This window comes from Aquarana catesbeiana, linkage group LG04, assembly GCF_042186555.1.
Source record: "Aquarana catesbeiana isolate 2022-GZ linkage group LG04, ASM4218655v1, whole genome shotgun sequence".
Lineage (NCBI taxonomy): Eukaryota > Metazoa > Chordata > Amphibia > Anura > Ranidae > Aquarana > Aquarana catesbeiana.
This window is the reverse complement of record NC_133327.1, coordinates 456,911,884-456,937,198: the sequence shown is the minus strand read 5'-3', so window position 1 is coordinate 456,937,198 and position 25,315 is coordinate 456,911,884. Positions and strand designations below refer to the sequence as shown.

General features: G+C 44.8%; 1 protein-coding gene across 2 annotated transcripts in view; it reads left to right on the top strand.

Annotated features, from left to right (window-relative positions):
- Positions 1-25,315, top strand: part of LYST (lysosomal trafficking regulator) — a 556,505-nt gene that overhangs the window by 144,781 nt on the left and 386,409 nt on the right. For both annotated transcript variants that reach the window (XM_073627506.1, XM_073627507.1), the window contains one exon: positions 1,573-1,720. In XM_073627506.1, coding sequence (XP_073483607.1) covers positions 1,573-1,720 — 148 coding nt within the window. The remainder of the gene's footprint in view (positions 1-1,572; positions 1,721-25,315) is intronic.

Below are 25,315 nucleotides of genomic sequence, written 5' to 3'. Positions count from 1 at the left end.
TTGCGATCTGCAGTGGGTGTCAGTGCAAAGTTGACACCCCCCCCCCCCCAAACGCAGATCACCAAGGCCACGCGTTTGCCTGCATCGGATCGCATGCACTACATGCACTATTTTTGGTGCTGTGCTATTCGTGGCGATTCACATGCAGTTCCTAGTGTTAATGGGCCCTTAAGGTAGACCAAGATTTTTTTTTTTATTTTCGCGCTGACGTTTGTTTTATTATATTTTTGTTTTTTCAAGCTAACCCTTTTTTTTTTTTTTTTAAATTGGGGCCTTGCTAGTTAACCACTTCAGCCCCAGAAGAATTTACCCCCTTAATGGCCAGGCCATTTTTAGCGATACAGCACTGCATTGCTTTAACTGACAATTGCGCGGTTGTGCGCCGTTGTACCCAAAAAAAATTGATGTCCTTTTTTTTTTCCCCCACAAATAGAGTTTTCTTTTTGGTGGTATTTGATCACCTCCTGCGGTTTTTATTTTTTGCGCTATAAACCAAAAAAGAGCTACAATTTTGAAAAAAAAAAAAACAATTTTTTTACTTTCTGCTATAATGCATATCCAAAAAAAAAAAAAAAAAATGTAAAAAAACACATTCATCAGGTTAGGCCAATATATATATACTTCTACATATTTTTGGTAAATCCCAATAAGCGTATATTGCTTGGTTTGTGCAAAAGTTATAACGTCTACAAAATAGGGGATAGATTTAAGGACTTTTTCCATTTTTTTTGATCGTTTTTACTGGTAATGGCGGCAATCAGCATTTTTTATCGCGACTGCAAAATTGCAGCGGACAAATCTAACCCTAAGTGACACTTTTTGGGGACCAGTGACACCAATACAGTGATCAGTGCTAAAAAAAAAAAAAAAAAAAAACACTGATCAATGTATAACTGACACTGGCAGGGAAGGGTTAACACTAGGGGTGATCAAAAGGGTTAACTGTGTTTGCTGGGTGTGTTCTAACTGTGTGGGGGGCTGGACTCACTGGGACAACAGAGATTGCTGTTCCTGATCACTAGGAACAGCAGATCTCCACGTAGTCCCGTCAGAACGTGGATCTGCCTTGTTTACATGGGCAGATCCCTGTTATGCCTCTGTGGAGCGATCGTGGGTGGCCGGTGGACATCAAGTCCGCTGGACCCGCGCGCGCCCCCACAGTATCTCATTCACGAAACGATGTACATGTACATTGTTTTGCGCAGCCGGGCCTCCCTGCCGCAGTATATGTGCGGTGGGCAGTCCAGAAGTGGCTAATTTTTGCAGAGAAAAAAAGGGCGCTGCACCTGGTGATCTTTGATCTCTTCTATGTTGCTCAGGAGGATCTCCACCTCTCAAAGGTTGCCTACCAATGCTTAGGGCTTTTATTAGACTGTTACATTGGCTATAAAAATATCTAGAAATCATACATTTTAGATTCGAACTAAGAAAATTGTGTATGTGTGTTTTTCTTTTTTTAATGTTGTCTTTCTAGTTTTGTGCTTGCTTTTTTATTCCAAGGTTGTAGTAGGGCATGCGAGTGCGAGACAACCCTTTTCACCTGTTCACCAGCACCTCTTAATGTTTTGTTAGGTACATAAATCAAATGAGCTGAATATACAACACAAAGAAGTTTCTGATGAAGGAGATGAGGTGCACAGCGTTAACCTAAGTCTTGCGGAAGAAGAAGGATATGAAGCTGACAGTGAAAGTAACCCTGAGAATGCCTCTGATGATGATGGTATGGTAGCATTTGTTTCTCTGCCAAATCTATATTCTGCAGGTAAAAAATTGTTAAAAAAAAAAAAAGTTCATGGCAAAAGACAACTGTGTGGCTTAAGGCTATGTTCACACCTATGCGAACTGGATGCGGGTTTCCCCAGCATCCAATTGGCATAGCAGGAGAATATGACCGGCTCTCTATGGAGCCAATTCACATGTCTCTGGGGCAGCTGCAGAGCGCACTGCACAGAAACGCTGTGCGTTTTTGCCTCAATTTCAGGGCCGAATTCAGGCAAAGATTCTGCCCTGATTCGTCCCTGAAAAGGAGAACAGGGACAGACAGCTTTGCTGTGCGATCCGCGGCCGATTTAGGTGTGAACCGAGCCTAGCGGAGTTCCAGCCTGTAAAAAAAAGAATTACTGTAGCAGCTGACTTTTAATATAAGGACACTTACCTGTATAGGTATTCCGTGATATCGGCACCCATAGCCGATTCTTCAATTTGCTTTGGGTAAAGGCACCGGCATCTTCACGAAGGTAAACAGGAAGTGAACCCTTAGGGCTTTACAGCCTGTTTCCTACTTCGCATGCGCAAGTTGCGCTTCTCTTTCTGAATGATCCCACTGCCTTCTGGTAGACACAAGGGGGAGGACGAGGGGATGGAAATTTTGACGATCATCGCGAGTATTGTGCAGCAATCTTATCCAAAATTGGGAGCGAGTACCTGGTTTTGACAGGTATCTGCCCCCCCCCCCCCCCCAAAAAAAAGTGTCAAATGTGGCAGTGGAGGGTGCGAAAAAGCAGAGCTTCCCCTTTTGGGTGGAGTTTAAAATAATATTTGAAAAATACATATGTGGTAGTGTGTTTATTGCATTGGTTAGTTAGTCACGAGTATTTAAAGCGGAACTTCACTCTCACTCAACATTGACTATTTATAATCCTTATGCTGCTAGAATTAGTAAATAGATAGGAAAGTAGATCATATTTGATTTATAAACTTTTTAATTTTTTTAACTTTTTTTTTACATTTCTTTTTCATACATCATGGGACACAGAGTCAGGCTAATATTCATTACCTGCTGGGTTATACTACATTAGGTGAATGGACACTGGTAGACCAAAGGTCTTCAGACAGGAAGTGATCCCCTATATAACCATTCCCATACAGGAAGCACTTCAGTTTTTTACCAGTGTCTGCAAGGTGGATGGCACGGTTTGTTTGAGCTCTCTGAGCTCCAGGTCTCTAGTCCCACAGCTGGTTCTAAAAATGAATCAAGGGATTGACAGATTGGATCCATTTGACACAGGCTTTTATGCTTAGATAAATGGTACTTGGCATCGCCAAGAAGACTCGATCCTGCGAGGTTTTACCTTTAACGAGGCCTCCGGGCGCTGGACCCTGCGGAGTGGAAATCCTGGACACTACAGCGCTAAGGCATTTCCTGCAGGGTACTGTACAGGTCCAAGGGAGTGACCTGAACATGAAAGGGTACCCAGTCCTTGAAGGTCAAAGTGACAGGAACCCACCGTGAAGGGTGAAGATTGGGCCCTTAGTTTCTAAGTGGCCCTGCGCCTGGATGGGTAAGTGAAACCCCTTTATTTTATTATTGTGGGGTTTCCCAGTGATTGTAACAGTCAAGCTAGCTAAGGGCTGGACACCTATGTGTGATGACCATATGGAGGAGTTCTGGGCTAGCTGTGGGTTTTTGCAAAGTGTACCTTTTTTTTTTTTTTTTTCTTTGCTTGTGTCTGGCTGTTTTTTACCAATATGATGGCGCACCACGGTTTGCAAGAGCGCCGCTGGGCAGCCATGGTGCACGTGGCTTTGCCCGCACATGCGCTGTAGCCTTTATATGGGCGCACAGAAATGTGCATTGTACGCAAATACAGTCACACCCATTCGCCGGGACAGCGCACTTGCATGCGCACACACGCATAGAACGTTATTTAAGCTGCGCAGGCCAAGCACGTGGTGCTTCCAGAAGGCAGCTGTGGGACACAGAGCAGGCTTTGAACAAACACTTGCAGTGGTTCTTTTTTCCTTACCCGGGTCACGTGAGTCACCAGGTGTTGCTTGGCAGGCTAAAGGTGCTAGCAGGATTTTTGCATAGGGGCTTGGTGAACCCTATTAAAGGGTCTCCCTTCTGAGGTGTTTTAATTACACCCAAGTACTCTTTGTTTGCAGGCATTGAATGTCTTTCAAAAAGAGGAGCGGGATAAACACCATGGGGAAGGGCACACCTACGTCTTCAGTAGTTCCTGATGAACCTAGTCATATCCCTAGTCTTGTATCCCCTGAAAGACCAGAGGCTCCTGGGCAATCTGAGCCACTGCGCCTATCTGGTATTGTGCCTACAGTCAACGCTGCTGCTTCACTTTTTATCACTAAGGATGAACTGTCCTCAGCCCTAGCCGGGTTAGAGCACAGGATTGCTGGCATGATTGCCTCCATCCCGCAGGGTGGCAGGAAACGTGGCAGATCCCCCTCCCTGGAGTCTCCTCGTCCGGAGCAGGAATGGGTTGAGGATAGGGAAGAGCTTAAAGCTCAGGATTCGGTGGAGTGCCCGGCAGATGAGTCTGCTTCCAAGCAATCTGGACAAGAAGATATCCACTCGATGTCTGCCTCTCAGTCACAGAGGTTTTTGATCCGGACTTTAACCAAAATGGTTCATTCTGCCTTTAAGTTGCCTCTTGCAGAGGTGACTGAGCCCCCCTGGTCCTCTTTGGGATCTCTGAGGCCTTTTCAGGTCGCACAGACTTTACCACTACACCCCCTGTTGGAACAGGCGGTGTTTGCTGATTGGGAACATCCTGACAGGATTTTTTTGTCTCCTAAAAGGTTTTCCCTTTTATATCCCATGGATGAAAAGTTTGTTAAAAAATGGATTATGCCCGCCATCGATGCAGCAGTCTCTTCTTTAAACAAGAACTTAACTTGTCCGGTAGATAACGCACAGGGCTTGAAAGACCCTGTTGGCAAGAAATTGGAATTATTATTAAAAGCTTAATTTCCTTGGCCAGTTCAGCTATTCAGCCAGCTGTTGCAGCAATTGGTATTTGCCAGTCCGTAAAGGATCAGGTCAAACGGCCTGATAGGCCTAACTAGGAGGATGATCTGCCTGAAAGTAAGACAGATATTCCTCAAGCGCTGTGTTTTGCTGTTGATGCTTTAAAGGATTCAATATAGCAGTTTTTTCGTCTGGCTCTCTTGTCTGTACATATGCGCAGACTTTTATGGCTTAAGAACTGTTCAGCCGAGCTTCCTTGTAAAAAGTTATTGGCTGGTTTCCCATTTCAGGGGAAATGTTTATTCGGTGATCACTTGGACAAATATATCCAAAAGTTTTCCAGGGGGAAGAGTTCTCTTCTTCCTATGAAGAAAAACACCAAACGTCCCTCGTTTAAAAACCCAGGGACTGCTTCCTCAAATGTTTCAACGTCAGGGCGGTTCTGCTGCCAACAGGGCGCTAGGGCCAGGGGCAAGCCGCAAGGCCAGGGCCAGAAAAGGCCCTGGGTCCAAAATTCTTCTAAACCCAGCACCAAGCCCTCCTTTTGAGGGGGTGCCCTCACTCTATCAGTTGGGGGATAGGCTGCTGCACTTTGCGGACATTTGGAAAACAACAATTCAGGACGAGTGGGTCACCTCAATTATATCTCGTGGTTACAAGCTGGAGTTACGAGGGGTGCCCCCTCAGAGGTTTCTAAGATCCGGCGTTCCCTCGGATCCTCCAAAAAGAAACTTATTGTTTCAGGCACTACATAATCTAGTGCATCAGGGAGTCATTGTAGAGGTTCTGGTATCCGAAAGGGGCACAGGGTTTTACTCAAAACCTATTTATGGTTCAAAAACCAAACTGCGACTCAGAGCCCATTTTGGACCTAAGATCCCTGAACCAGTTTCTACTGATCCAGACCTTTCGGATGGAGTCTGTCCGCTCAGTAGTAGCCTCACTCCAGATGGGAGACTTTCCAGCCTCCATCGATATAAAGGATGCTTTTTTTGTGACTCTACCCTTCGGGCTTGCTACAGCTCCCTAGGTGTTCACAAAGGTCCTAGCACCAGTACTGGGTCGCTTAAGGGCCCAAGGGATCCTGGTGCTTGGGTATCTGGACGACCTCCTGCTCAGAGATCACTCAGTACAGGCTCTGGAACAGAGCATAATATACACAGTGAGGTATTTGAAAAGCTTAGGCTGGATCATAAATACCGAAAAGTCAGCCTTGAGACCAGCTCAAAGTCTAAAATATTTAGGTCTGATTCTAAACACGGTCCAAGCAAGAGTATTCTTGCCACCAGTAAGGATCTGTGCCCTGAAGGATCAAGTGCGTCAGATAAGGGCACCAGACAGCCCTCCGGCTCTGTATGAGTCTTCTAGGGAGGATGGTATCCTCCTTCGAGGCGGTGCCCTATGCCCAGTTCCATTCCAGGCCTTTACAACAAGACATCTTGTTACAGAGGAAGAAAGGCCCTAGATTATCCAATGTGCTTATCTCCGCAGGCATGCTTAACCGGTTCCGGCCCGGCTGCGCGAAGCATCGTAGCTATACGTCGCGCGATAGCTATGATCCAGAACCAATCAATACCCAAGCCCAGGCCAATGGTATCTGGCCTGGACCTGGTGATCGGTCCTGGCGAATGAAATCCTTTCCCTGCATGTGTAAGTGTAAACACAGCAGGGGAAGTGATGTCATTTCCCCTCGTGGAACTCTCTTCCATTCCAGAGGGAGGAGAGGAGACATCTCACAGTAAGTGCACCAACGCTACACTGACACTAGTTCACGTAGGTACACTTGTCACCCCACAATCACCCCCCCCCCCCCAGTTAACCCCCTTCACCCCCTGTCACTGTGTCACCCAGTGCAGTGTTCATATTTTTTTTTTTTGATCACTGTACTGGTGTCATTAGTGACAAAAATCAGTGTTAGGGTACTTGGTGTAGGCCCAGGTCTAGGGACCCCCCCAATCCCCCCAATAAAGGTTTAACCCCTTGATCACCCCCTGTCACCAGTGATCACTGTATTGGTGTCACGGGTGACACTGGTTAGCTAGTTTTTTTTATAGCATCAGGGCACCCGCCGTATTTTACCTAAATAAAGGTTTAACCCCCTGATCACCCGGCAGGTGATATCAGTTGGGTTTTAGTGTCAGATAGGATCTGCATCGCCCCAGGCAGTGTCAGATTAGTGCCAGTAGCGCTAACGCCCACATACGCACCATACACCTTCCTTAGTAGTACAATGTCTGAATGGATCGATATCTGATCTGATCAGATCTATACTAGCGTCCCCAGTAGTTTAGGGTTCCCAAAAATGCAGTGTTAGCGGGATCAGCCCAGATACCTGCTAGCACCTGCGTTTAGCCCCTCTGCCCAGCCCACCAAGTGCAGTATCAAGAGATCACTGTCACTTACAAAACACTAAACACATAACTGCAGGGTTTGCAGAGTCGGGCCTGATCCCTGTGAACGCTAAAAGTTTTTTTTTTTGTAGCGTTTTGATACAGTCGCTGACAGTCGGGAGCTTTTTTACCTGTGAGTCTCACTACTGTACCAGTAAATTTAGAGACCAAAATGCAAATCGAAGGTACAGTAGTGAAGAGGAAGTCACACATCTGTTAGATTCAGGCTCAGAATGCCATCCTGTGAACCACAGAGGCTCAGAATACGAACCGGTGGACAGCAGCGGCACCCTGACAAATAGCTCTGATGACGTAATGGTGGTCCCTGCCAAGGTCAGGCGTACCTGACCCCGTTCTTCTGCTGTCGTTGAGGTGCAAGAACTGCAGGGCTCTCTTATGGAGCAGAGAGCCAGTACTAGTGCCGCTCATCCTTCTGGTGAACTGGCAAGCACCAGCGGCCTAGTACATCCTGGTCGTACATCCAGCACTGCAGTAACACTTGGTGACGTGGCGAGTCAAGCTGGTGAGGTGGCTAGCACGAGTAGTGTCCTGCTGCCACCAAGAAAGAGACAAACAAAGCCCCTTCGTGCCCATAGTGCCCTTCCTGCTGCATTTGCCAATCCTAATTGTGAGCCCACCACTTCTGCAGCACCCGTACTTCCCCTTTTCACTGGCCAACCCGGAATTCAGGTGGAAACAATTGATTTTACGTCACTTGATTTTTATTTGCTGTTTTTCACGGAAGATCTCTATAGATCTGTTGTGGACCAAAGCAATTTGTATGCTGGTCAATTCATTGCAGCTAATCCCCAGTTGACCCTTTCCAGAGATTGGAGACCTATTACGGTCTCCTAATTTGGGACCTTCCTGGGCCTATCCCTCCTCATGGGCATAACTGAAAACAGTGAATAGCGGTCATATTGGTCCACTGACCCTATTATTATATTGTCCGATATGCATCTCTTATTTGTTTAATAAATCGCAACAATTTGTATGTTGTAAGAGTCACAAGAATACTCTATAGAAAGGGAAGGAGGCGAAAGGAGGAAGAAGGGGGGGGAGAAAGAAGTCATCGCGATAGCTTTTTTATTACCTGCTCATGGTGGGTCCTCCCGAAGGTGCCACAGCTCCGAGACCTTACTATGAGCCTCCAGTCTGTCCTGCATCCTAGCTGCCATTTTCTCCATCAATTCTAATTCTGGAGAAAGGGGCTTCAGGAGAAGGGGGGGGGGGGCACAGCGTTTCCAATTTAGGGCTATGAGACAGCGTGCTGCTGTGAGAACATGGCGTACTAGTTTTTTGTAGGGGTGGGTAGCTTCAGCGGTGACAAACCTAGTAGGAAAAATTTTGGGGTCGCTGGGATCGGATTTTCTAGAAGGTGGGCCAATAACTGTTGGACTGTGGTCCAATATGGGATGATCAGTGGGCAACTCCAATAAATATGGAGGAGGGTGCCCTTCGCCCCCTGGCATCCCCAACACCTATCTGTGCTAGTAGGATAAATGCTGTGGAGTACGTCTGGGGTCATATACCAGAATAGGAGGATTTTGTACGTGTTTTCTTTATATAGTGTGCACATTGAACTTTTTGCTGCTTGGGACCATATCGCCTGCCACTGTTCTATGGGAATTTCCTCATTGAGGGCTTTCTCCCATCTGATCATATAGGAATGCTTCCTCTGACCTTCTAGGGGACGAGTATTTAGTATCTTATAGATATCTGATATTAGGCCCTTCTGTCTGGTACCAGCCAGTATTATGGTTTCAAAAGGGGATGGAGGGGAGAATTGTAAGTTAGGGGCTATAGTAAGTGCGTAATGTCAGATTTGCATATACCCAGAGAAAACCTGTTTTGGTTGATCAAATTTGGCCTGAAGCTTGGCAAAGGGTAACAATTTGCGGGACCTGGGGTCCACTAGGTTCCTAAAGTGAAATAGGTTTCGTAATGTCCATGGATGCTACATCTGGTGTGTGAGGCTACCTGGCACTTTGGGGTTACATATAAAGGAGGTCAGGAGCGATTTCTCAGATGACAACCCATGGGATTGTGACAATTTGCGCCAGAGCTGCCTGAGTAGGGACATAGAGCCTAGCAGGCATTCAGGTGCTACCTCTGCATTCGCTCTCCAGAGTAGGTTGTTCGGATGGGTCGGAGCTATCCATATTTTTTCCATTTCTGTCCATTTGTTATTGGACCTTTGGGTAAACCAGGAGGCTACTGCTCGTAGCTGGGTTGCCTGATAATATTTGATAAGATTGGGGAATGCGAGGCCCCCTTCACCACGCGCCGCCATCATTACCGACTTAGGTATTCTATGTTTTTTGTAGTTCCATATGTAGTGAAATAGGTCGGATTGAAGTTTTTTCAGGTGTTTGTAGGGGACAGGTATGGGCAACGTTTGGAAAAGATAGAGAAGCTTTGAGAGGATCGTCATTTTAACTGATGCGATCCGCCCTAGGAGGGATATGTGGTGCTTCTTCCACTGTAGCAATAAAGATCTAAATGATCGGAAGAGGGAGGAAAAGTTTTCTTGGTATAGGGTGGTGAATTTTGGGTAATTTGGATCCCTAAGTATTGTAGTGTAGTTGTTTTCCAGCTGTAAGAGAAGTTGGATTTTAAAAGTGTGGTCTCTGCTTCGGGAATGTTGATGGGCAGGGCCTCATATTTGGATGTCTTATTTTATATCCCGAGAGGGTTCCATAGCATTCTAGCTCCACATGCAGGATCGGGAGGGACATGTTGGGTTGGGTCAATGTGAGGATAATGTTGTCAAAAAGGGAACTTTTTGAACTCTTTGTCACTGACCGATATTCCACGAATGTCTGGGTTGTTTCGGATAGAGGCTGCTAGGGGTTCAATGCATAGTGCAAATAGCAGGGTTGAGAGTGGGCACCCCTGCCTAGTGCCGTTAGCCACTGAGAAAGAAGGGGAAAGGGCAAAGGGAGTTCTAACTTGAGAGGAAGGATTGGAGTAGAGATGTCTAATTGCCCGCATGAAGGGCCCCCAGAACCCTATGTGACGTAGCGTGGCGAACAGGAAGGGCCACCCCAAATGGTCAAAGGCCTTTTCGGCATCCAAGCTAAGTAGTAAGGATGCCGAGTTCTCCCTGTTCACCACATCCACTAAATCTATCACTTTTCTGGTGTTATCTCCAGCTTGTCTAAGTGGGACGAAGCCCACTTGATCTTTATGAATCGGGGAGGGAAGGACCATGTTCAGGCTGATTGAGAGTAATTTTGTGAAAATTTTTAGGTCAGAGTAAAACGGAGCAATAGGTCTGTAGTTGGCGCACAGAGAGGGGTCCTTATCTGGTTTTGGAAATAGGGAGAGGAAGTAGCGCTGCATGTCTGAGGGGATGGGTGTGTCCCGGAGGAAGGCGTTAAACAGTTTGCGTAGGTGGGGTAGTAGAAGGGGAGAAAGGTTTTATAATATTCGTAGGGCAGTCTATCCAGGCCTGGGGCTTTATGAGATGGGTAAGAATTTAATAGTCTGTTCTTTTTCTTCATCGTCTATCGGGTTGTTAAGTGCAAATAGGTCAGAGGGTTGAAGATGGGGAATCCCGATTCGTTCTAGATACTGTTGCATGCGATGGTAAAGGTCAGGTGATGAGGGGAATACTGGTGAGGTCTGAGTTGTTATAGAGATCCCTGTAAAAATCTGCATAGGTGTGGGCAGTCTCTGTGGGGTGAGATAGCAAGTGGCCCGCTTTGCTCTTACTCTGGTGTGGGGTCTGCATGTGGAGCTTTCACGTTTCCTTGCCAAGAGGGAATGCGCTTTGTTGCCTTTGTCATAAAACGTTTGTTTCAGTCTGGTCAGCGCTTTTTCAACTTGGCCTAGGGTCAATTCACTAAGGGTTGCACGTAGGTTGACTATCTTTTTAAGGAGGGGTATTGTAGGAGTGAGCTGTAGTTGACGTTTGAGAACTCGAAGTTCCCTCTCTGTTTGTACTTTTGTGGCCAACGTCTCCTTTTTAATTGTGGAGGAAAGTGCTATGCACCTGCCTTGGAGGACTGCCTTGTGGGCTTCCCATAGTGTGGGTAGATATTTATCTGGGGTATTGTTCTCCTCAAAATAGAATTTGAAGGTAGTGTTTAATTCTTCTCGCGCGGGGAGGTTTTGGAGGAGGAACGTGTTTAGTTTCCAATTATATGGTCTACGATTGGGGGAGCCTAGGTCTATCGTAAGTAGAATAGAGGCATGGTCCGACCATGAGATAGGGAATATCTGGGCTGTGCGTGTTATTCTGAGAGTGCCATTGTTGACGAAGAAGTAATCAATGTGGGAGTGCGTGCGGTGGCGGGCTGAGTAAAAGGTGTACTGCCGATCACCTGAGTGGAGAGCCCTCCAGGCATCAAAGAGAGTGTAACGTCTGGTTATCTGTCTGAAGATCCTTGAGTCTCTAAGAGCTTGAGGGGGGATGCCCGGGGGCACATCACATGGCGGTCCGCGGTTGCTGATTGGGTTAGGTTGAAGTATCCACCCATCACAAGAATCCCATGGCTTGACCTTAAAATACGGGCATATACCCTTGACAGAAAGCTATGTTGTTTTGGGCATATATGGCACAGAAGGTAACCTCTTGTTATATAATTACTAAGGTTGAATAAAGACACCAGTCCATCCAGTTCAACCTGAGTGAGTGTGGGTGCGTGTCTACAATTGTCCCTATCCCTGTACATTGTGTCTCATTAAGATTTCAGTTCATCTATTTTATTATTTATTTAAGGTACCCATATAATGCCCTCAATTTACGCAGCGCTCCACACATACATTGCACACTCACATCGGTCCCTACCCTCAAGGAGCTCACAATCCAAGGTCCCCAACTCCCCAATTCACATTCATATACTAGGGCCAATTTTGGACAGAAGCCAATTAACCTACCAGCATGTCTTTGGAGTGTGGGAGGAAACTGGAGTACCCGAAGGTAACCCACGCAGGCACAGGGAGAACATGCAAACTCCAGGCAGGTAGTGTCGTGGTTGGGGTTCGAACCAGCAACCCTTTTTACTGCTAGGCGAGAGTGCTACCCACTACACCACTGTGCTGCCTTGTGTTTGCCAGAGTCCCTGCAGTATGATAAAGTGATCATGGGGGTCGCAATAATGGGCCTGAGCTGGTGAAGGGGGACCCACGTTTAATAAGTATGGCAACTCCAGCTTTTTTATGGGGACCCGATGAAAGGAAGATCTGCAAGAAGTATTTGGAGGCGAATACAAAGGAGCCTTCTTTGTCAACGTGATTTTCCTGGACCAGTATGACATCTGCTCCTGACTGTCTAAACTCTCTCAGTGCCAGATGCCTCTTTCTATTGGCGTTGAGGCCATGTACATTCAGAGATAAGATCTTAGTCATGGTGTTCTGTAAAAGTATGAGGGTATATGCTTACCTGATGAGGATGTGGAGTTTCCTAAGGCTGAGGGCCGGGAGCGGGCACTCTTTGGGAGGAGACCCAGGTGTTGGGCGGGGCTGGCAATAATTGGAATGGGGAAAGAAGGGGGGAGGCTGAAAAAGAGGAAAGTGATTAGTGCAAGATAACGGGGAGTAAGGAGTAAACATTATCATAAAACCTTGAGAGGCTAACAAGCCTAGGTTAGTACGGTTTCCCAGGTGCCCCCTTGACCCCATATCAAATGGATGGGTCAGGGGGGGTATAGGGAAGCCCCAAACTGGTCAACAAGCAAAAGACAAAAGAGAGCAAGTAAACTTCAGATAGCTCTAACTAAACTGGGGGGGTGGTAGGTGTGTGAGAGAGAAAACCCTCACTCTCAAGTCTCATCTGAGACATGCCCTTGGTATAGACTGGGTGTTAACGCTGAGGCACTTAGGGGGGGCTAAAGGAAAAAGAGAAAAAATTGTCCAGGGCTGGTTCAACCACAGTGTCCAAGTAGTTAGTTCTTGCATTATTCTGGAGTTGCAGTTAGTGCAATTCAGCTGCTTTTGTGCTTGGCGGATCTGCGGGGAATGTCCGTGGATTGAGGTCGGTTAGAAGGGGGTACTTTCTGCCAAACTTTAGGTGGTGGTGGCGGTGTAGCCACTAAGTCCCAGTCCGGAAGTTGGGGGGTTGGTATCCTCAGAACGTCACAGAAGGCATGTAGATCCTCTGGGTAGCGTTGAATGGCGGATTTGCCTTGGTGTTTTGCAGTGAGGCTAAAGGGGAACCCCCATCAGTAGGGGATGGATTCTTCTTGTAGTGTGTGCAGTAAGGGTTGGAGCAATCTGCGTTTTTGCAGGGTGATCCAGTAAAGATCAGGATACAATTGTATCTGGACTCGGTCAAAAGTCACTTTGTGTGCCAGGCGGGCTTGTCGCATAATTTCTTATGTAAGTAAGTTGTTCAATACTGTCTGCAGGGTCGATTGCAGATCTTCTGAGCCCTCTGGTTCAGGTACGCCTCTCACTCGAATGTTGTTCCTGTGCCCCCTGTTGTCCAGGTCCTCTACTTGTCGTTACATGTCTCTGAGCAGGGATCGGTGATCCCCACCCTGAAGTTGGGTTATATGAACTGCCAATTTTGTTTCCTGAATTTCTTCTTCGGACATTTCTACTCTATCTGTGAGGTGTTTAAGGCCTAATTGAAGTACCTGAATTTCTGAGCGGCATGTGGATTTCACATCCTCTATTAGTTGCCTGAAGTCCTCCTTTTGTTGGATGGCTTGTAAATAAGTGTGCCACTGTGGGGGCAAAGGAAGTGTTTGAACAGGCCCAAAGAGCTGGGGGGTGATGATGGGTAGGATGGTTGTGGTTGGGGGCCCATTGTGGCCACGTCTGTGGCCTGATGCAGATTTGGTGCCACAGGGTCCCACGGTTCTGAAGATGTCTGGGTCTGCCCTGGCTGGGAAGGCTTCATATTGTGTGCCTCTCGTGGGAGGGGGTCGGGGAGCAGGCCTTCTGGGCGTATGTGGCCTTGTGTGCCGGTTGTGCTTTAGTAGAGCTGGGGTCCCCTGAACGGGATAATCTCTGCACCTTATTGGGAGGTGAGGAAGCTGCCGAGGCCCACACGGCCATATGTATGCCCGCAGGCTCTTAAGGTATCTGGCTGATGGGGTTTGCAAGGCCTGGCAGGGCCGGAAAGTCCAGGGAGAAGTCTGAGATAATGGGGGATCCTTGATCTGTGCCATGAACACACAGGGGTCTGAGGAAGTCCTCAGCAGCCTCGGAAATGCTTCTAAACACTGTGTGTAGTGCTGAGGGGGGGTCCAACATGGCGGCCTGTAACCCATGTGGTGAGGCCTCCGGGGAGGTGAGGTGATTCAGGGGACTCACCGCTCCGAAATGTGTTTGGACTCCTCCATGGAGCCTGTGGCTGCCAGCGGGGAATCTGTGGAGGGAGCTGGAGGAGAGAGCTGCATGGTGGTCCGGGAGTGGTATGTGTACAGGCGCACGGCGGCATCTTATCTTCCCTGCCTTGCGGCATGTCGGGCGGGTAAAAGAAGGAACGGAGGTCCGTGGAGGAGCCAGAAGGGGGCTTTGGATGAGCGGGTAGTCCTCGATCTGCCCATGTAAGTGTGGTGGATCGTCCCCAAATGTAACCCGTTAGTGCTGCGGGCTAAGAGAGCTGGAAGATCGGGCACCCATCCAGGTCGGCTTCTGGTCACGTCCCCGCTATTGGGCATTTTATCACACCGATCTTGGTGTGGTCAGATGCTTTGAGGGCAGAGGAGAGATCTAGGGTCTAATAGACCCCAATTTTTTCAAAAAAAGAGTACCTGTCACTAACTATCACTATCATAGGGGATATTTACATTCTCAGAGATAATAAAAATTATTTAAAAAAAAATGAAAGGAACAGTTTAAAAATAAAATTAAAAAAGCAAAATAAATAATAATTAAAAAAAAAAAAAAAAAATCACCCCTGTCCCCCCATGCTTACGCGCAAAGGCGAACACAAGCGTCGGTCTGGTGTAATATGTAAACAGCAATTGCACCGTGCATGCGAGGTATCACCAAGAAAGTCAGATCGAGGGCAGTAATTTTAGCAGTAGACCTCCTCTGTAAATCTAAAGTGGTAACCTGTAAAGGTTTTTAAAAATGTATGTAGTTTGTGTGCAATTTTAAAGCATGTCGTGTCCACTCGGCATAAGATCATCTTTTTTTATTTCATCAAACATTTGGGCAATATAGTGTGTTTTAGTGCATTAAAATTAAAAGTGTGTTTTTTCCAAAAAAATTGGGTTTGAAAAATCGCTGTGCAAATACTGTGTGGAAAAAAAAAATGCAACACCCACCATTTTAATCTGTAGGGCCTTTGTTTTAAAAGAAATATATAATGTTTGGGGGTTCAAAGTAATTTTCTTGCAAAAAAATAAATATTTTTTCATGTAAACAAAATGTCAGAAAGGGCTTTGTTAGAAGAGGGGGTGATGTGTGACATAAGCTTCTAAATGTTGTGCATAAAATGCCAGGATAGTCGAAACCCCCCAAATGACCCCATTTTAGAAAGTAGACACCCCAAGCTATTTGCTGATAGGCATTTGAATCCATGAAATTATATATTTTGCCATTAGTTGCGGGAAAATTTTTTTTTTTTTTTCTTTTTTCCGAAAGTTGTCACTAAAGGATATATTGCTCAAACATGCCATGGGCATATGTGAAATTACACCCCAAAATACATTCTGTTGCTTCTGAGTACGGGGATACCACATTTGAGACTTTTTGGGAGCCTAACCGTGTACAGGACCCTGAAAACCAATTGCAGCCTTCAGGCTTTCTAAAGGCGTAAATTTTTTATTTCACTCCTCACTGCCTATCAGTTTTGGAGGCCCAGATAGCACAAAACCCCCCAAATGACCCCATTTTGGAAAGTAGACACCCCAAGCTATTTGCTGAGAGGCATGTTGAGTATTTTGCAGATCTCGCTTTTTGTCACAAAGTTTTGAAAATTGAAAAAAGAAAAAAAAATACATTTTTCTTTTTTCTTCATTTTCAAAAACAAATGAGAGCTGCACAATACTCACCATGCCTCTTAGCAAATACCTTGGGGTGTCTTTCTAAATTGGGTCATTTGTGGGGTTTTGTGCTATCTGGACATTTCAGGCTTCCGTAACTGTGATAGGTAGTGAGGAGTAAAATCACCATTTTACTCCCTTAGAAAGCCTAAAGGCGGTGATTGGTTTTCGGGATCCTGTACACGACTTGGCTCCCAAAAAGTCTCACACATGCGGTATCCCCCCGTACTCAGGAGAAGCAGCAGAATATATTTTGGGGTGTAATTCTATATAAACATGGCATGTTTGAGCAAAATCTCATTTAGTGACAACTTTGTGCAAAAAAAAAAAAGAAAGTTTGTCATTTTCCCGCAACTTGTTGCAAAATATAAAATATTCCATGGACTCAACTTGCCTCTCAGCAAATCGCTTGGGGTGTCTACTTTCCAAAATAGGGTCATTTGGGGGGTTTTGTGCTATCTGGGAATTTTATGGCCTTCGAAACTGTGATGGGTAGTGAGGAGTGAAATCAAAAATTTATGCCCTTCGAAATCCTAAAGGCGGTGCTTGGTTTTCGGTGTCCTGTACGCGGCTAGGCTCCCAAAAAGTCTCACACATGTGGTATCCCATACTCAGGAGAAGCAGCAGAATGTATTTTGGATGTAATTCCACATATAACCATGGCATGTGTGAGCAATATATCATTTAGTGACAACTTTGTGTAATTTTTTATTTTTATTTTTTTGTCATTTTTCAATCACTTGTGACAAAGAAATAAAATATTCACTGGGCTCAAAAAGCCTCTCAGCAATTTCCTTGGAGTGTCTACTTTCCAAAATGGGGTCATTTTTTTTGGGGGGGGGGTGTGTACTGCCGTGCCATTTTAGTACCTCAAGAAAAGAGATAAACTAAAAGCTGCGTAAATTCCAGAAAATGTACCATCGTTTTGTAGACGCTATAACTTTTGCGCAAACCAATAAATATACGCTTATTGACATTTTTTTTTACCATGTGGCTGAATACATTTTGGCCTTAATGTATGACTAAAATTGAGTTTATTGGATTTTTTTTATAAAAAAAAGTAGAAAATATATTTTTTTTTTCACAATTTTCGGTCTTTTTCCATTGATATCGCAAAAAGTAAAAATCGCAGAAGCAAATTTTGTTTGGGTACAACATTGCATGACCGCGCAATTACCAATTAAAGCAGCGCAGTGCCAAATTGTAAAAAGTGCTCTGGTCATTGAGCAGCCTAATCATCCGGGGCTGAAGTGGTTAAGCCTAAACTGTTGGTTGCAGGATCAGAACCTGCGAAAGGGAAAATCCTTTCTCCCGGTAACTTGGAGAGTACTGACTACAGATGCCAGTCTCTCAGGCTGGGGAGCGACCGTAGACGGGCTCACAGCTCAGGGGATATGGTCAGGGGCAGAGCAGACCCTGCCCATCAATGTTCTAGAATTACGGGCAGTACGTCTGACCCTACGGACATGGACGGTGGAGCTTCAGGACTGCCCCATCAGGGTTCAGTCTGAAAATGCCATGACAGTGGCCTATTTAAACCACCAAGGCGGTACCAGGAGTCATTCAGCTCTGAAGGAGGTGAACTACATACTAGTCTGGGCAGAGGGACATGTGCCAACTATGTCGGCAGTCCGTATCCAGGGAGTAGAGAACTGGAAGACAGATTATCTCAGCCGCTAGCAGATCTGCCCGGGGGGAATGGTCCCTACACCCAGAGGTGTTCCAGGAAATTTGATGATCAGAGGTCGACCTACTGGCATCCAGGTTCAACAACAAGCTACAGCAGTTTATGTCTCGAACAAGAGATCCTCTGGCAATTGGAGCAGATGCTCTGATAGTTCCATGAAGCCAGTACTCCCTGGTTTATGCTTTCCCTCCGATTCCTCTCCTTCCACATTTGTTGCGCAGGATACGGAGAGAGGGGATTCCAGTCATTCTGGTGGCACGAGCCTGGCCCAGAAGGCCCTAGTTCCCAGAGATTGTGAGACTGACAATAGACGGGCCATGGACACATCCACGTCACCCCGATCTACTGTCTCAAGGTCCTATATTCCACCCCAATTTATTGTACAGTCACTAAATTTGACGGCATGGCTATTGAAGCCTGGGTGTTAAAGGACAGTGGCATCTCGGGACCAGTGGTGTCTACTCTAGTGAATGCTAGAAAAGCTGTCACTAGGAAGATTTATAATAGCGTCTGGAAGACTTATATTGCTTTGGTGTGAAGCCAGAAAATGGCATCCTCGGAAATATGTGATTGGGAGAATTCTCTCTTTTCTACAGTCAGCTGTGGAAATCAAATTGGTTTTGAGTACAATCAGAGGTCAAGTTTCGGCCCTATCAGTATACTTCCAAAGGCCTTTAGCCTCCCATTCACTGATCAGAACCTTTATACAAGGGGCAACTCGCTTGCTTCCCCCCATTAGGTCACCTATGTGTCCTTGGGACTTGAATTTGGTGCTGTCTGTATTACAAAAACAACCATTTGAACCTATTAAGGAAATTCCATTAGACTTGCTGTCACACAAGCTAGCCTTCCTGATGTCGGAGTTGGTGGCCCTTTCATGCAGGGAACCGTTCTTGATCCTTCAACGTGACAGAGTCGCGTTACGATCTGTTCCATCCTTTTTGCCAAAAGTGGTGTCGGCCTTTCATTTAAATCAGGACGTTATTTTGCCTGATTTTTTTCTCTCAGCCTCGTTCGGCGGAAGAGAAACGACTGCATTACATTTACATGCATTACTGCATTTACAGTGCGAACGGAAAGTATTCGGACCCCCTTAAATTTTTCACTCTTTGTTATATTGCAGCCATTTGCTAAAATCATTCATGTGGCTTCACAACAACTCCGTGACTGTTCTTGAATGGCCCAGCCAGAGCCCTGACTTAAACCCAATTAAGCATCTCTGGATAGACCTAAAAATGGCTGTCCACCAACGTTTACTGTCCAACCTGACAGAACTGGAGAGGATCCGCAAGGAATGGCAGAGGATCCCCAAATCCAGGTGTGAAAAACTTGTTGCATCTTTCCCAAAAAGACTCATGGCTGTATTAGATCAAAAGGGTGCTTCTACTAAAAACTGAGCAAAGGGTCTGAATACTTAGGACCATGTGATATTTCAGTTTTTCTTTTTTAATAAATCTGCAAAAATGTCAACAATTCTGTGTTTTTCTGTCAATATGGGGTTCTGTGTGTACATTAATGAGGAAAAAAAATGAACTTAAATGATTTTAGCAGAAAAGGGTGCGGAGGGAGGAGCCTGGTAATGGCTCTGTGCACGGCGTGAGGATCCTGAGAACCCTCTCCCTGCAGCTGAGAGGAATGATCGGCCTGATGAGAAGGTGTAGGTAGCTTCCCTCCCCGCCCCCCCCTGCTCATCACTCACTGAGCTGTCTTGTGGTGTAAGCCAGAGGAAGTTTGTACCTGCGTCTGACTGCATCCCCCCCCCCCCCACCTCTCCGGAGTCAGATGGGCTAGAAGGCTCATCGAGGACGGGGGGTTAGGAGAACTGGAAAACCGCGGAGATCGGAGCGCTTCGGAAGCGACGGCAGCAGGGAAAACGGTGCGCTGCTGGGGGCTGTTTCAAGTCCCCAGCGGTGTTGCCGGCCGCGGAGAGCGGAGGAACCAGCTGAAGTGCACCGGGGAATTTCGGAGGAGAGAGCCAGGAAGGTGGGTGAGTGGAGCAAGGAGCAGCGGCAGCGGACACTGAAGAGCTGAGAGCAGAGAACAGCTGAGACTTCAGCGGGTCAGACAGACCTGGGCAGATTGATAACATCAGAGACAGCACCTGAACGTTCGCAGCAGAGAGCAGCAACAAGCAGTAGTGAGCGTCCCTTTTTGTCCCAACTTCAACAACAACTAAAAGATAAGTACCGTATTTTTTTTTTTTTTCCCTCTTTTGGCTTTTTTATATTGCAATTGTCTTGAAGTGAACAGGCAAAGGAAAAGTAATAGAACAAAAGAAAGGGAAAGAACACATTGAAATAAAATGGAATGAAAAGCGAAAGTAAATGAAAGTAAATGAAGGCGAAAGAGCTGAAAAAGTAGAATCAAGTGAGCTAAGAAAAACAATAAAAACAGGGGAGGGAACAGGGGAGAAGGAGAAGGTGAAAGAGAGACAAGCCAGCGGAAGAGTTGTCTCCCAGCCCCCACCTGCTTGCTGCTGCTGCTGCTGCAGTATCTCCCTTTCTTGTGATTTTTTTTTTTTTTTGTTTTTGTTTTTTGCAAATGGTATTAACTATAGGCTCGATAGTACAAACTATAGAATAAGAAGAAATTTCATAGTAACAAAATGTGGAACATATAAGCTCATACTGGAACTATATTACTGAATATATAAATCATCTTGCTGAATACTTGAATTAGATTGCATTATATCGCTAAAACATTTGAATTATTTTGCTGAGCACCTGGGCCCTCATGCACACGGGCTGTTGGGAGAACGTTGTGAAAACGCCAGTGTCTTTGCAGTGACTTTTTTTTTTTTTTTTAACTTTTTTCAGCGTTTTTGCAATAGCGTTTTTGAGCGTTTTTGAGCGTTTTTTTTTTTTTTTTTTGCTCTTTTCTATTGCAATTGTCTTGAAGTGAACAAGCAAAGGAAAAGTAATAGAACAAAAGAAAGGGAAAGGGAAAGATCACATTGAAATAAAATGAAATAAATGGAATGAAAAGTGAAAGTAAATGAAGGCGAAAGAGCTAAAAAAGTAGAATCAAGTGAGCTAAGAAAAACAATAAAAACAGGGGGGGGGGGAACAGGGGAGAAGAGAAGGTGAAAGAAAGACCAGCCAACGGAAGAGTTGTCTCCCAGCCCCCACCTGCTTGCTGCTGCTGCTGCTGCAGTATCTCCCTTTCTTGTGAATTTTTTTTTTTTTTGTTTTTTTGTTTTTGTTTTTTGCAAATGGTACTAACTATAGGCTTGATAGTACAAACTATAGAATAAGAAGAAATTTCATAGTAACAAAAATGTGGAACATATAAGCTCATACTGGAACTATACTGCTGAATATATAAATCATCTTGCTGAATACTTGAATTAGATTGCATTATATCGCTAAAACATTTGAATTATTTTGCTGAGCACCTGGGCCCTCATGCACACGGGCGGTTAGAAAAGCGCTGTGAAGACGCCGGTGTCTTTGCAGTGACTTTTTTTAACTTTTTTCAGCTTTTTTCAGCATTTTTGCAATAGCGTTTTTGAGCGTGTTTTTTTTTTTTTTTTTTTTTTTTTTCTTGCAGCTTAGGAACGCCTATGCCACTTGCAGCTCAGAGACGCCTAGGTGGGCGTGAGGCCATGGACTGACATAGACAGGCCTTTTTGAGCTGCAGAAAGGGCTCAGAAAAGCAGCTGTGGAGACGTCCGTGTGCATGGGGACTTAATACTATGGTTTAAACAATTGAACAGCACCAAGGAATGCTTAATGTACTTAAGGTAGTAACATAACTTCTGGAAAACGGGGACTACTTATATCTCATTAATTATTTCTATTATTGGATTGTGGGGAGGATGCCGGGTATGAGAACGGAACAAAAGAAATATTAGTAAAAATAATACAATTTAAGAAGGCTGGGAGATTTTTTCATCATTAAGAGACCCCAATCAAGGGGTATTCTGGAAGGCAGCTTCGAAGATCTTATAAATCCAGCCATAGAAACAAACATGAAGGGGAAAACAACAAGAAGTGCGGGAGCAATACCGAAATCACCTAGGACCAGCCTAGGCCCAAGTCCAGGCCCTATGAACAGGTATATACAGCAAGGAATCGGAGAAGGAGAGAAACAAGTGGGTTCAAAGGGCAGACAAATAGATACAAAAGAGAAGGACAACAAGGATAAAAAAGGCCAGTATAAAGTACAAACAGAAACCAGCCACCTCTCAGAACCCAGAATGGAGCCAGAAATGGGAGAGGAAGACAGAGGAAAGGAGGAAGGACAACAAGGGCCACAGTTGCCAACAAAACAGGATATGGAAAAAATGTTCGCGGCACTAGAGAATTCCCTAAAAGCAGAGATGTCAACACTCCATAAAGATATGGGATATATGTTAAACAGAGTGGAAGAAGTAGAGATCAAAGTAGACCTACATCAAAAAAACATAAAGGAACTGGAAGACGAAATAAAGAAATTAAAACGGGAACAACAGGAACAATCATATAAAATAGAAGAGCAAGAAAATAGAGATAAAAAGAAAAACTTGAGAATACGTGGGTTACCGGAAACAGAACAAGCAGAAAATCTAATAGAAAAAATGAACAATCTCTTCAACCAAATCTTGGGAAAGGAAACAACTAACACAATAGGAATAGAAAGTGTCTTTCGAGTAAAAAAACCTCAAAGGTTCGCAAAGGAAACATCTAGAGATGTAATCGTACGCTTTGAAAAATGGGAAGAAAAAAAACAGATCTGGATAAACCTAAAGAGGAAAACACAAATAGAGTTTGCGGGAGGTAAATTACAAATATTTCAAGATTTATCTCAAGAAACGTTGAAAAGACGACGGATACTAAAGCCATTATTAGAAATCCTCCGGGAGCAAGAAATTCAATACAACTGGGGTTTTCCAGCATGTCTAATAGCAAGGAAAAACGGAATAAGTGCGAGGCTAAGACATGTGGAGGAGATTCCGGACTTTTGCAACAAACTAGAAATCCCCTCCCCAGAACTGGAAAAATACGCAAATAGTCAGAAGCGAATAACGGCAGGAGATGACCTGCAGTGGCAAGTAAATTCAAGGATCAGACATCAAGATGTGGACTCTCGAGGAAATTAATATCTGAGAAAATACCCCACAACGGTGCAAGGGGCCTTAGAGTGGAAAGGGGGGGGGGGCGGCTGGGGTTGATGGGATGGGAAAAAAGGAAAGTGAAAGGATTGGTAAAACACAACAAAAATGCAGGGAGAGGGAAACAGGGACTCACGGAGTGGACAGGGGGTCGCCCTATTAGTGCTTAGGCAGGGGGGGAATAGGGTGTCTTACAGAGCTCCGCCTCACAATAAATAGAGCAGAGGGGGCAGAGCGTGCCCCACAAAACAAAGTAAAACGCTCTCAGCTCTAGAGAATATGGGGGTAAAAAACCCATATCAGAAAAAAGGGAGGGGGAGGGTGGGAGGAGGGAAAAGGGAGGGGAGGAGGGAAAAGGGAGGGAAGGAGGGTGGGGAGGGAAAGGTCTGAGTCACATGAGTGGTTACATAAGCGCACCTATTTTGAGACAAGAGATGAGGAGACCCCGTGCGTCCGCTGGGTGTCCCCTCCATCCGGTCACCTAGGGGGGCCGCGTGGGGGGGAGGGCCGGAGGACGGGCGGGGAAGAAAAGGCACAAGAATGGAAAACATAAACAGCATAAAAATAATCTCTTACAATGTCCGAGGACTAAATTCCCCAGGGAAGAGAAACATCATTCTCCGAGAACTAGAAAAAAGTAAAGCAGAAATAATTTTCCTACAGGAGACGCATATAACCCAAAACTCAAATGCCAAAATTTATTCAAGAAACATACCAACATGGTATCAAGGAGACTCGCCAATAAGAAGGGCCAAAGGAGTAGCCATCGGTATAGGGAAAAATGTACGTTTTCTAATAGATCAAAGGAAAATAGACCCGGAGGGTCGATATCTTTTTATTACAGGAACTATACACGGGGTAAAATATACATTGGCCAATGTCTACTGTCCTAATAAGAACCCTAAAAAATATTTGATAGATATAATTAAAATACTAATGGAATTCAAGCAAGGAAAATTAATACTAGCTGGAGACTTCAACTTCAGCATGGATAATAAAATGGACAGTACCTCAAGAGTAAGGGACAAAGAGGTAAATCAACTAAAGAAATTAAAAAGAACATTATATGAACAGCAACTAATAGACCCTTGGAGAATTCAGCACCCCAGCACAAAGGACTACACATTCTACTCAACAGTACACAAAATTTACTCCAGATTGGATTACATCATGGTCGAACATAGAAACTTGGAAGAAATAGAAGAAACAAAAATAGGCATAATAACCGCCTCAGATCACAGCCCAGTAACCTTGAGAATGAAAATAAAAGGAGAAGTCCTTGAAAGGGGTCCATGGAGAATCAACGAAACTTTATTAGAAGACAGTGAGACCGAAAAAAGCATCATAGAAGAAATGAAAAGATATTTTGAGGAAAACGATACACCAGAGGTATCGAAAGCAACAATATGGGAGGCGCATAAATCTGTTATTAGGGGCAAGTTAATAGCCATAGGGGCAAGAAAAAAACAGGAAAGGAAAACAAACATGCAACAAATAATTAAAGAAATTTATGAATTGGAACGAAAACATAAAAATCAAGTAAACAACAAAATCTTCGGCCTACTATCTCAAAAGAGAGAGCAATTAAAAGACTGGATGGAACAAGAATAAAGGAAGGACTACAACAGAGTAGTACAAGAAAAATATAAATGGGGTAATAAACCAGGAAAATACCTAGCAAATCTGGTAAAAAAAAAGAAGTCTTTGAATTACATTGAGAAGATCAAAAATGAAAAAGGAGAAGTGGTAAATAAAACTACAGATATAGCGATAACATTTCAAAAATACTTCAGCTCCCTTTATGCAATAAAAGGACAGGAAAGTTGGAAAGAAGCGAATACAAGAACAAAGAAGATACAAGAATATTTAAAAAAAGCAAACTTACCAAAACTAAAAATAGACCAACTAGAAGAATTGGAAAAAAATATTACGCATGAAGAGGTAAAACTGGCATTAAAGGAAACTCCCGTAGGAAAAAGCCCAGGACCAGACGGGTTTACGGTCAAATACTATAAAAAATTTGAAGAACAGCTGACTCCAAAACTATTAGAATATATGAATTCCTTAGGGGAAGATGAAGAAATAAGAAGTGAATCGTTATTAGCTCATATTACAATACTACCAAAAGAAGGGAAAGACAAAGTTAACTGCTCAAGTTACAGGCCAATAGCCCTATTGAACGCCGATATGAAGCTGTACTCCAAGATCCTGGCCACTAGGATAAAAAAACTAATCCCACTGTGGATCAACCCGGACCAAACTGGTTTTGTCCCGGGGAGAGAGGGGCGGGACAACAGCCTAAAATCATTATTGATGTTGCACAAGAAGGTGCAGAATGAGACCCCAGTTCTATTCCTGTCATTGGATGCAGAAAAAGCATTTGACAGGGTAGACTGGGGTTTCATGATGGATACATTGCGGCATTTGGGTATCGGGACAAAAATGATGAAGTGGATAACAAATTTGTATAATGGCCCGACAGCAGTCGTA